Genomic DNA, 11,904 nt, shown 5'->3' with positions numbered 1-11,904 from the left:
TAAAACTTTCGGCAATGATGAGGCTATAAAATCGCACTTGGTTCAGTTTTTTGCAGATAAAGGCCAGAAGTTCTATGAGCGTGGAATACTAAATTTGCCAGGAAGATGACAAAAGGTTATCGAACAAAATGGCAATTATATATTTGAATAAAGTTCATTATAAGTTTTATTAAAAATGCATTTACTTTCTTTTAAAAAAATCCGCAACTACTTTTTGGGCAACCCAATATTTGGCCTAAACTCTACACAGAGACAATATCTTAATCAAATTTTTCCAAAACCAGAATTTTTATGGAATTTTTAAAGGAAAACTTTCAATGAAATTTTTCTAAAACTTACAATTTTAGCGAAATATTTTCCGAAGCATAAAATTTAAATGAAATTTATTCCAAGCATGAAAATTTAATAAAATCTTTTCCAAACGAAAAAAAAAACAACTTTTTATTGAAATTTTTTTCAAATTTTTCTAAAGACTAAATTTTATTGGTATTTTTTTTTAATTTTTCTGAAGACAAAATTTTTTGACTTTTTCTGACCCTAGCTTAAGCCCGGAGAGTGCCGTGCCCGGCCTCCACCGTTTGACCAGTCGTAGCCAATTACCGATGTGCCAAGTTTCAGCCGTGAACGGAACATCTTTGGTCGAGAAGTACCGTCCCAGGTCTTCACCCACACAGCACAGCTGTTGTGCAATCGGAGTACCGTTCCAGGTCTCCACCTACATCAACTAGCCACTGCCTGATTTGGCCCGTATTTCCGAATGCCGCTCCAGGCCTCGGCGTTAAGTAATCGCTTTAGTCACTAATCCTCTTCATAGCCTGCACTCGAATAAACAAGATTGTGAAAACCAAAACAAACTCCGTGTTCTCTACTCTAGTCTCGGCAAATACAAATTTCTGTGAAGGACCCTTCCCACGCCAGTTATACCTTAGCCCACGAGGGGAAACCTGTCGTTGCAGTTGCGCCCGAGAAGAGACCTGGGTAGAGAAACGAACAACCCTAAAAGCGGAAGGAGTACCACAATCCGTTTACACAATCACTGCGATAAAGTGAATCTATACTATGACGTCTATTCTACGCACATCGTGCGTCTATATCCTGTGAAAGGAGGAACTGGGAAACTACAGTGAATTTAGTCTAGAAATCAGCGGAACCGTCGATGAACTGCGGCGGCGTTTTAGCCAAATCTGGGGCTGCAAGAAACCCATGAGACCAAATCTTCCAGACGGGACAACAAAACGAATGCGACCCCATCTTCGAACCCAGTAATCGTGATTACAGAGGCGACCATCCCGAAATCGGAATAATAATCGGTCATGGTGCAGCGGGGAAAGTTTTAAAGGGGGTTTCCTCCCAGTTCGGTTCTTCGAACGACTAGATGACGACATACGCAAGAGACGAAAAAAGCAAAAGGAGTCGTTTAAAAAGGCAAAAGGAGTCGTTTAAAAACTACCCACTGAGCATGCAAAACCTGATGAGGCACACTTACTACACGGAGGAACAAAAGTTCGAAAAGATCCTTCGTAATACCCTGCAGGAGTACGTATGGTACATCCGCAGACGTGATTTTCGCATGCTAGAAGATCTCTTGGAAATGGCTGACGATCTGGAGAGCCTGCCCGCTCTGACACCGCCTGCGCGAGAATAACACCGAAGAAAAGATCCAGAAGAAACTCGTGAACCCCAAAACGCTCGCATCAACCAACGCACCTCGTGCTGCCGGTGTGGACAAGAAGGGCACTTCGCAGTTCATTACAGCAACGAACCAATTCTTTTTTGTTGGGACTGCGGGCAGCGAATCATCCGCTCTATCCATTGCTATCGGAAAACTAAGGGCAACAAGAGTCGGACCCGACATGAACCGAGGAGACAGGTCCCCATACAATCTCCAGCCCCCGCGAATAAATACCACTTTGCATGTAGAGCCCACTCGACTGGTGGCCACCATTGGGATAGGGAATCGACGGATAGCATCCACTGTTGACACCGGAGTAACCCGTTGCTTTATCAGCGAATTATTTGCGCAGGCCATAGAGGAATTCCATCCTAGGATCCCATACGCAACGACAGTGCTGCTGGCGGACGGCTCCCAGTGTCAGGTGCAGCATGCGATTGAGGCCGAAATCGATCTTGGAAACCAACAGGCTTCTGGTCATGCCGGATGCCACCGAGGAAGTTATCATAGTTTCTCCGCCCTGACATCAGGCCTAAATACAACTCCTACCGCCGAACGAAATCATAATTTCAGCATAGTTTGCCATGCGAAATGCTGGATTCACATTGCCGCCAAATCTCCGAAAGCAGTCCATTGGCTACAGTCCCGCCTTTTTAGTACAGGATCGGGAACCTCGATTGTCCAGCGCGTTGTACGACGAAGTCGCCGCCTGAACTGGCACAGCCAAACGGGATCCCCCAGACACAGCCAAAGAACTCTGCGAAGTATTCAAAATCTTGAGCTACCAGCTGGGACGATCAGGAGAAGATCAAAGAAGACATTGCAACCTTAGACGAAGATCGTGGAAACTAGCGGTAGGTGACCTTGTGATAGTCAGGCAACACCCGCTGTCGAAGGCCATCGACAACTTTCCAGAAAAGCTCGCCTCAAGATTCGACAGTCCGTACGAGGTTTTGAGTTACCTTTCCCCGGTAATAATCAGTGTGAGTGGACGTACCCAAGGGGACGTCCGAACAGCCCATCTCGGCGAGATAAAACCTTTCACTACAGCGGACAAAAAGTGATGAACCCAATGACTCAAAAAAAGAGGTAGAACATTGCTTAAATATTACGTCTCCAATCTTTTCTCTTCCATCTTTAGATACTTCACTTATAGCGTCACAGCCACCATCAGCATTGGCAGCTGCAAGCTACTGACAGGCCTACTGACAAAACTGAAGGCACCGGAGGTGCTGTTAACCCTATGCTACGTAATGCTGGAGAGGATAATGGTTGAACCCGTGCGGCGCCCAGTGGTAGCAGTGCAACCTATGCGAAGGCCAACCACGCCGGCAGCCTCCAACTGGGTAACCAAACAACAAGTCTGAAAGCCAACTTCACCACCGGTACGCGACAATGCTGCACCTCTACTAAGGCGGAGGCCAGCCACATCACCCGTTATGGATACCGTTGTCCTATCTTCGGACTCCCAGGGGCCATCGACACCTCCACGTCCGTTTAAGTTCGACCCGGCCAACCCACCTACGCCATCAACGACGGTGTCTATCATCATTACAGACGACTCTGACTCGGAGAACATGAGTCTACAGCTTCGGAGATAGAAATGTTAACTCCAAGGGAGGAACCACGTCTGGCTGCAACCCGAAACTTCACCCCGCCATCAGCGCGAATGGCCAGCGCAATGCTAGAACCTGAGCCACCTCAACATCGCGGATACGGCTACTACTGCTAAGAGAAGCTGCCGGAGGAAATCCAACCCGGCCCCCAGCGTCACATACGGGTAGCCCTAGCCTTCCATGAGCCGCATCGGCAGTACAAGAAGATAGTGGATCCACTATTTGAATGCAGAATACGAATCTGACATCCAAATATGGGACCAAGTGTTTTACCGACCATGACAATGTGGGGCTTAAATGAAAGGTATTGGGGGTAGAGCAAGAATTGATACCCACTTTCGGGTCCAATTTCCCGGGGGTCTACCCCTTTTCCAAAATACCCCACAAACTGCAATTTTTTAGTGACCATCGCAATATGGGGCTCAAATAAAGGTATTTGGGAGTAGAATACGAATTTGATATCCAAATGTAGGACCATGTATTTAGGGCACCATCCCTTTCCCAAAACACCCCCAAAAGGGAAAACATTTTTCGACCATGCCAATATGTGGCTCAAATTAAAGTTATTTAAGATTAGAAAACGAATTTGATAAGCTATTTTGGGGCCATGTGTTTGGGGGACGGCTCATCCTGTAAACTTCTCTTTAACCAATGGCAATATGGGATTTAAATAAATGCTATTTGAGAGAAGAGCACGATGCTGATATTTTTTTCAAGGCCAAGTATCTGGGGGACCTCCTCTCCCCCGAAAACACCTCTAAACCAGATGTTGTAAGAATATCGGGCTGCAATAAAGTATTTTAGGAATGGAGTACACCTTACATCTAAAATTAAATTCGTAGACCAATAAAGATCATATGGAATTCAGATAAAGGCATTTATATTATTAAACTGTTAGTCAAGCGATATACTATTTTCGTAGCATGGTATTTCACTAAAAGATCCTTAGTTGTCAAAAATAAATATTCCAAGGAAACTTTTGTTTCATATAAAGTAAAAGAAGGCGCAGCGGGGGGGCCCGGATCAGCTAGTAAAGTATATATATTCTTGATCAGCGTAAAAATCTAAGATGATCTAGACATGTCCGTCCGTCCGTCTGTCCGTCCGTCTTTAAAAATAGAGATATTGAGCTGAAATTTTGCACAGGTTTTTTTTCCATAAGCAGGTTAAGTTCGAAGATGGGCCATATCGGGATATATCTTGACATACCCCCAAATAGACGGATCGGCCCATTTAGGGTCTTAGGCCCATAAAAGTCACATTTATTATCCGATTTTGTTGAAATTTAAGACAAAGAGTTGTGTTAGACCCTTCGACATCCTTCGTCAATTTGGCTCAGATCGGTCCAGATTTGGATATAGCTATATATCTTAGGCCCGTAAAAAACCACATTTATTATCCGATTTTGCAGAAAGTTATGTTAGGCCCTTCAACATCCTTCGTCAATTTGGCCCTAATCGGTTCAGATTTGAATATAGCTGTCATATAGACCGATCCTCCGATTTAGGGTCTTAGGCCCACAAAATCTGATTTGGCCCATTTATTATCTGATTTTGCTGGAATTTGGCATAGTGAGTTGCGTTAGGCCCTTCGACATCCTTCGTCAATTTGGCCCACATGGGTCCAGATTTGGGTATAGCTGTTATATATACCGATTCTATGATTTAGGGTCTTAGGCCCATAAAAGCCACATTTATTATCCGATTTTGCTGAAATTTGGGACAGTGAGTTAGGTTATGCCCCTTGACATACTTCTGCAATGTGGTACAGATCGGTCCAGATTTGGATATAGCTGCCATATAGACCGATCTCTCCGTTTTAGGTTTTGGGCCCATAATAGAGGCATTTATTGTCCGATTTCACTGAAATTTTACACAGTGACTTATGATAGGCTTTCGACATCCGTGTCGAATATGGTTCAGATCGGTTTATTTTTAGATATAGCTACTGTACTTATTAGTATTTGGTCCAAATCGGTCCAATAACTGATATGGGGCATAAGGTATAAAAGTTTCACCAAATTTTCATGAAAGGTGGTTTACATATATACCCGAGGTGCTGGGTATCCAAAGTTCGGCCCGGTCGAACTTAACGCCTTTTTACTTGTTTTTAATTAATTTTATTACGAATTTTTTTAATTAATGAATTACAATCGCAAATCATTTCGCTCAGTCATAGTCAATAGTCAATTAATTATCGAAGTGTAGGTTATTATTTCAAAGATAAATTATTTTTCACGGTGTATGTTTTTAACTTCAACTAAATTATTTTTCACAATGTAGTTCGTCATTTCAAATACTCCTATTTTTCTCTAAGTGTGCGTCGCAGTCCATCCTAAAACGTATATAACCTAATATAAAATTTTGCTGAGATTCCATTGCAGGATATTGTCCGGCTTTAGACCATTGCTTTATGCTTTCTCTTCAAAGAATAGTATAGCAAACAAGTAAAAGCGTGCTAAGTTCGGCCTGGCCGAATCTTATATACCCTCCACCATGGATCGCATTTGTCGAGTTGTTTTCCCGGCATCTCTTTTCAGGCTAAAGAGGATATAAAAAAAGAGTTGCTCTGCTATTAAAACGATATCAAGATATGGTCCGGTTCGGACCACAATTAAATTATATGTTGGAGACCTGTGTAAAATTTCAGCCAATTCGTATAAGAATTGCGCCCATTGGGGCTTACGAAGTAAAATAGAGAGAACGATTTATATGGGATCTGTATCGGGTTATAGACCGATTCATAACAAAATAAACACGTTTGTTGATGGTCATGAGAGGATCCGTCGTACAAAATTTCAGGCATATCGGATAATAATTGCGACCTCTAGGGGTCAAGAAATCAAGATCCCAGATCGGTTTATATGGCAGCTATATCAGGTAATGAACCGATTTGAACCTTATTTGATACAGTTGTTGAAAGTAAAAATAAAATACGTCATGCAAAATTTCAGCCAAATCGGATAGGAATTGCGCCCTCTAGAAGCTCAGGAAGTCAAATCCCCAGATCTGTTTATATGACAGCTATATCAGGTTATGAACCGATTTCAACCATACTTGGCACAGTTGTTGGATATCATGACGAAATACTTCGTGCAAAAACTCATTCAAATCTAATAAGAATTGTGCCCTCTAGAGGCTCAAGAAGTCAAGACCCAGCTATATCAGGTTATGAACCGATTTAAACCATACTTGGCACAGTTGTTAGGTATCATAACAAAACACGTCGTGCGAAATTCCGTTCCAATGGGATTAGAATTGTGCCCTCTAGAGGCTCAAGAAGTCAAGACCCAGATCGGTTTATATGGCAGCTATATCAGGTTATGAACCGATTTTAACCATACTTGGCACAGTTGTTGGATATAATAACAAAACACGTCGTGCAAAATTTCATTTCAATTGGATAAGAATCAAGAAGTCAAGACCCAAGATCGGTTTATATGGCAGCTATATCAGGTTATGGACCGATTTGAACCAAACTTTGCACAGTTGTTGGATATCATAACAAAACACGTCGTGCAAAATTTCATTCTGATCAGATAAGAATTGCGCACGCTAGAGGCTCAAGAAGTCAAGACCCAAGATCGGTTTATATGGCAGCTATATCAAAACATGGACCGATATGGCCCATTTACAATACCAACCGACCTACACTAATAAGAAGTATTTTTGCAAAATTTCAAGCGGCTAGCTTTACTCCTTCGGAAGTTAGCGTGCTTTCGACAGACAGACGGACGGACGGACGGACAGACGGACGGACATGGCTAAATCGACATAAAATGTCGCGACGATCAAGAATATATATACTTTATGGGGTCTCAGACGAATATTTCGAGTAGTTACAAACAGAATGACGAAATTAGTATACCCCCTATCTTATGGTGAAGGGTATAAAAACATTTAAAAGTCAGCAAAGAGTGTGTTTTTGCTAGAAACATTTGACTGGTTTCCTGTACTGCGATTCAATTTTCGACCAAGAAAAATCATCAGCAGGAGATGTCTCAAACAAACATAACATTTAAACGAACTTTTATCAAAACAAGATACCGTAGGTCCACCAACAAATATCACAGCCAATGGCAATGATATACACAACAGCCAGACTCAACGACTCCACACTGGCTAGTCAGCCAGCCGCAGCAGCGAACATATGCACATATTCGAATTCGAGGTGACGTACAAACCAGACAGACGTATCTTTGGAACGCTCCAGTTAAACTGCCAAATTTATAAAGAACTAAACCTTTCTGCAACCTGCAAGCGACTTTAAAGCAAAGACTGGCACCAAAAATACCACTGTTGATGAAGACAACATTTCTGCTACGCTGGGTGAGTCAGTAAAAGTAAAATTTCTCCAAAAATAAAATAAAAAATTATTCTTTAATCTGGAAAGTTACTGCTTACACTAATACCACAAAATAAAAATAATAACATCAGCTGGCCTTGTCCTTCATACATAGTGCTGACAAAATAACGATTAAAACCGATAATAGTCCGAAAAAATTATCGATAAATTTAAACAGCGTTGCCAATTGACAATTAAAATCCGTTACATTGTACATAATTTGAAAAAATGCAACGTACTCCACCACATACACCAGCAGCTGCTACCCAGCAAACAATTACAGGTCAGTCGTCGAAACGCAACCGATTGGAAGTATCACCAGGAAATTTGAGCGATACACCTGTAGCTTCAAGTGGTCTTTCTCAATTAGAACTTATAAAAGTAATAACTAATACAATAAATTCAAATTTGGATGAGAAGCTAAAAACACTGTCGACAAAAGCAGACATAGCGGAGGTCAAAATGGAAATAGGAGCAATAAATTCAGAATTAAATCACTTAAGATTGGAAAACCAGCAGTTAAAAACTGAGTTAATTAAAGTAAAACGAGAATGTGAAGAAACCAAAAAAGACATGATTTGGATGCAAGAGCAAATAAGAAGCAACAAAGTTTTAATTAGGGGTTTAAATGCGTCCAACGAACCGGCAGCGGAAATTAATAATTTATTCACAAATAAGTTGCAAATTAGCCCTGTGATAAAATATGCTCGCAAAATATTTGAAAGAAGTGGGAAAATGAACGTGGTAGTTGAGTTCAACAGCCACCAGGGGGTAGATGATGTGTTCCGAAACGTCAGAAAATTGATTGGCTCGAACATATACATAGAACGCGATCTTATACCAACAAAGCGACAAATTAAGAAAGCTTCACTACTTCTAAAATATAAAATAATGGCAATTAGCAAACAGCATCGAATCATTGTGCAGGAGAACAAACTTAAAATTAAAGATACCTGGTTTCATTGGGATAGAGAACATAAATTAATGGCCGGAAAAAACGATGCAAAACATGAACTTTTAAAGCTATATGGAGATTGCATGGAACAGTTTGATACTGACTATGAAACTCTGCTAACCGAATTGAATTCAAAAAACTAATGAAAGTAAATAATATATCATCACAAAAACTTTCAATAATAGCATATAATGTAAACGGAATAGAAAATAAGTACATGTATCCATCTTTTTTCAACTATGTTTGCAAACACGATGTCATTGCACTAACAGAAACACATATAACAGAAAATAAAGTTCAAAATATAAAAAAGTACTTCCCAGGGTTTGAGTTGCATTTTGTACCTGCCACCAGAGATTTTAATTTTGGGCGAGCTATTGGTGGCCAAATTATTGGAATAAATAAAACCGTTGCACATATGGGTGTTAAATATAAAAAATTTAATCATGGAAGTACAGAATATTATGAATTCTACACCCAGAAAGAACAAATTTTTAATATTATCCCTCAGTACTGGAGACCTGCGCAGTGGACAAATGCATATACCAATATCCTCAAATTATTTGAAGAAACAGATCTTATAAGACCGATTCTTATTGGAGATCTTAACGCCAGGATAGGAGAGTTAACACAAGATGTAAATGAAATTTATGATCAATTATTTACGGCAGGAACTGAAATACGAAAATCGAACGACAAAAAGGTGGATAGAAAAGGCAAACAACTCGTCGAATTATGCACAAATAATAATTTATTAATTTTAAATGGGAGAACATGTGGCGATGAAGAAGGATCTCTTACTTTCATTAATTCTATTGGTAAATCTGTAAATGACATTTGTGCAGTGTCTCAAGAAATTCTAAGTCTTGTAAATGAGTTCATTGTAGAAGACAAAACATGGTCGGATCACTTGCCAATAAAACTAAACATCTCAATACAGACTTACAATAAAGTAAATAAAAATCTTAATTTATTACCAAAACTCTCATGGAAAAATAGCAACATAAACCAATATCATAAAAATCTTCAAACAAATTTGCATAAAGCTCTAAACGAAGATAATGAACCAACATTAGATGACCTTGGTAATGTTATAAAAGAGTCAGCCAAGATGAAGATGAGTAGAAATGTTGAGTTTACACCAAAACAACCGTGGTACAATTTGAAGTGTCATACAGCAAGAGAAAAAATGTTTAAATTGCTAAAAATGTTTAAAACAACAGACACTTCAGATGCAAAACTAAAATACTTAAACTCGCTAAAACAATATAAAGATAATTGCAGCTCAAGTAAACAGAGTTATAATGAAAAACTGATGTACACTGTAAATAATGTAACGAATTCCAAGGAATGGTGGAAGGCAGTTAAAGAAATTAGAAATCATAAATTCCAAATAAGTAGCGTGTTATCAGCAGATAATTTCAAAATACACTTTGAAAATTTATTGAACCCATCACACAGTTCGTTAGAAATGAGTTATGCGCCCAACTGGAACACCGACGCTATACTAGATAGAGAAATAAGCATGGATGAGCTCAAATATGTTTTGAAAAACTTAAAGATGAACAAAGCTCCGGGAGAGGATCGTATCCCATATGAGCATATCGTATATGCCTCAGATGATTTCCATAAACAAATATTGAAAAGATATAACACAATCTTTGATACTGGAATAATTGATAATACTTTTATAAGAACGGTAATATTTCCAATTCACAAAAAAGGTGACCTGTACCAACCAACAAATTATCGAGGAATTGCGTTTATGAATTGTTTAGCGAAAATAATGATGGGTATTCTAAATGAACGACTTTGCAAGTGGGTGGAATACCACCAAATTTTAACAGAATACCAGGCTGGATTCAGAAAAGGCTACTCGACGGTAGATAACATATATAATCTGGCATCTATTGTAAGCCTAAAATTAAAAGAAAAGAAGAAGATATATGCATTTTTCGTAGATTTTAAGGCGGCATTTGATAATGTTTTCAGAAAGTCTCTACTATATAAACTTTCACAGATGGGCGTATCAAACAAATTTATAACATTAGTTCAAAGTATATACAACAACACACAATACGCAGTCTGGACGGGAGAAGAATTATCAGATTATTTTGAAACTAATTCAGGAGTTAAGCAGGGATGTCTACTATCACCGATACTTTTCTCACTGTACATTAATGATTTGCATGAATATCTTGAAGGAGGAATTTATATTCAACATCTAAACATAAGACTTCTGTTATACGCGGACGATATAGTAATACTTGCCGATGATATATCAACAATGCAGAGCATGATTTCCAAATTAGAAATGTACTGCAATACCTGGAACCTTAAAGTAAACATGGACAAATCAGAAATGTTGATATTTAGAAATGGAGGACGTCAGAGCCACAACGAAAAATGGACATACGGAGGGCAGCCGATAAAAGTAGTAAATGAGTATAAGTATTTAGGAGTAACATTTACGCCGAAACTAAAATTTACAAAACATATAGAAAAGCGAACAGATGAGTCAAAAACAGCTATAAATGCAACGTGGGATTGCTTACTTCGAAAGAGAGAAATAAAGATCGGAAAGAAGTGGGACGTATATCAAGCTGTCGTTCGATCAATTCAGACATATGCGGCTCAGGTATGGGGCTTTTCTCACTTTGAGGAAGTTGATAATTTGCAACGCTACTTTCTGAAGAAAATACTTAAAATACCAAATTTCACCCCGAATTACGCGTTGATGCTGGAGACATCTGTCGAAAATTGCCATTTATACACAATAAATCTTCATCTACATTACATTTACCAAATAATGTACAAGTACCATGAAAATCGATTGCCAAAAATACTAACAAAATTGCTGTTGCAGGAAGAAGTATTCTGGGTAACGGAGGTCAAAGCACTAGCGGAAAATTTGAACGTCCAATGGCCAAATACTTCCCAGGAACATGAATGGAAAATTTTTAATTCACATATTGTTTATAATAAAAAAATACAATTAATAAATGAAAATCTGAGGAAAAAATCACAAAGCATGTCAAGAATATATAAATTCTTAGATCACACTAGAGGAGAATTTTACTTTACTGATTCTTTTTCCAGCGAGGAAATATCTTGGATATTTAAGGCGCGATGCGGATTAGTCCATTTGAATGCAACGAATTTTTACGCGGAGAATGAAATGAAAAATTGTTCCCTTTGTAATCTGAATGAAGAGGAAACTATACGCCATTTCTTGGGAGTTTGTCCAGTTATGAGAGAGTTCAGAATACGAATCTTTCAAACACCAATATTAACTGAAGAAGATACAATAAACATTT

At 39.2% G+C, this 11,904-nt stretch overlaps 1 protein-coding gene across 1 annotated transcript; it reads left to right on the top strand.

Moving 5' to 3' along the window:
• Positions 1–7,476: 7,476 nt before the first annotated feature.
• Positions 7,477–9,591, top strand: LOC131994158 (uncharacterized). The gene is made up of 2 exons (XM_059360563.1): positions 7,477–7,616; positions 7,681–9,591. Exon 2 carries the CDS (start codon positions 7,861–7,863, stop codon positions 8,728–8,730), a length of 870 nt encoding a protein of 289 aa, XP_059216546.1. The 5' UTR covers positions 7,477–7,616; positions 7,681–7,860; the 3' UTR covers positions 8,731–9,591.
• The last annotated feature ends 2,313 nt before the right edge of the window (positions 9,592–11,904 follow it).

Source organism: Stomoxys calcitrans, chromosome 1 (genome assembly GCF_963082655.1).
Source record: "Stomoxys calcitrans chromosome 1, idStoCalc2.1, whole genome shotgun sequence".
Taxonomy (NCBI): Eukaryota; Metazoa; Arthropoda; class Insecta; order Diptera; family Muscidae; genus Stomoxys; species Stomoxys calcitrans.
Note: the sequence above shows the minus strand (reverse complement) of the source record. Positions and strands in the feature narration are given on the sequence as shown.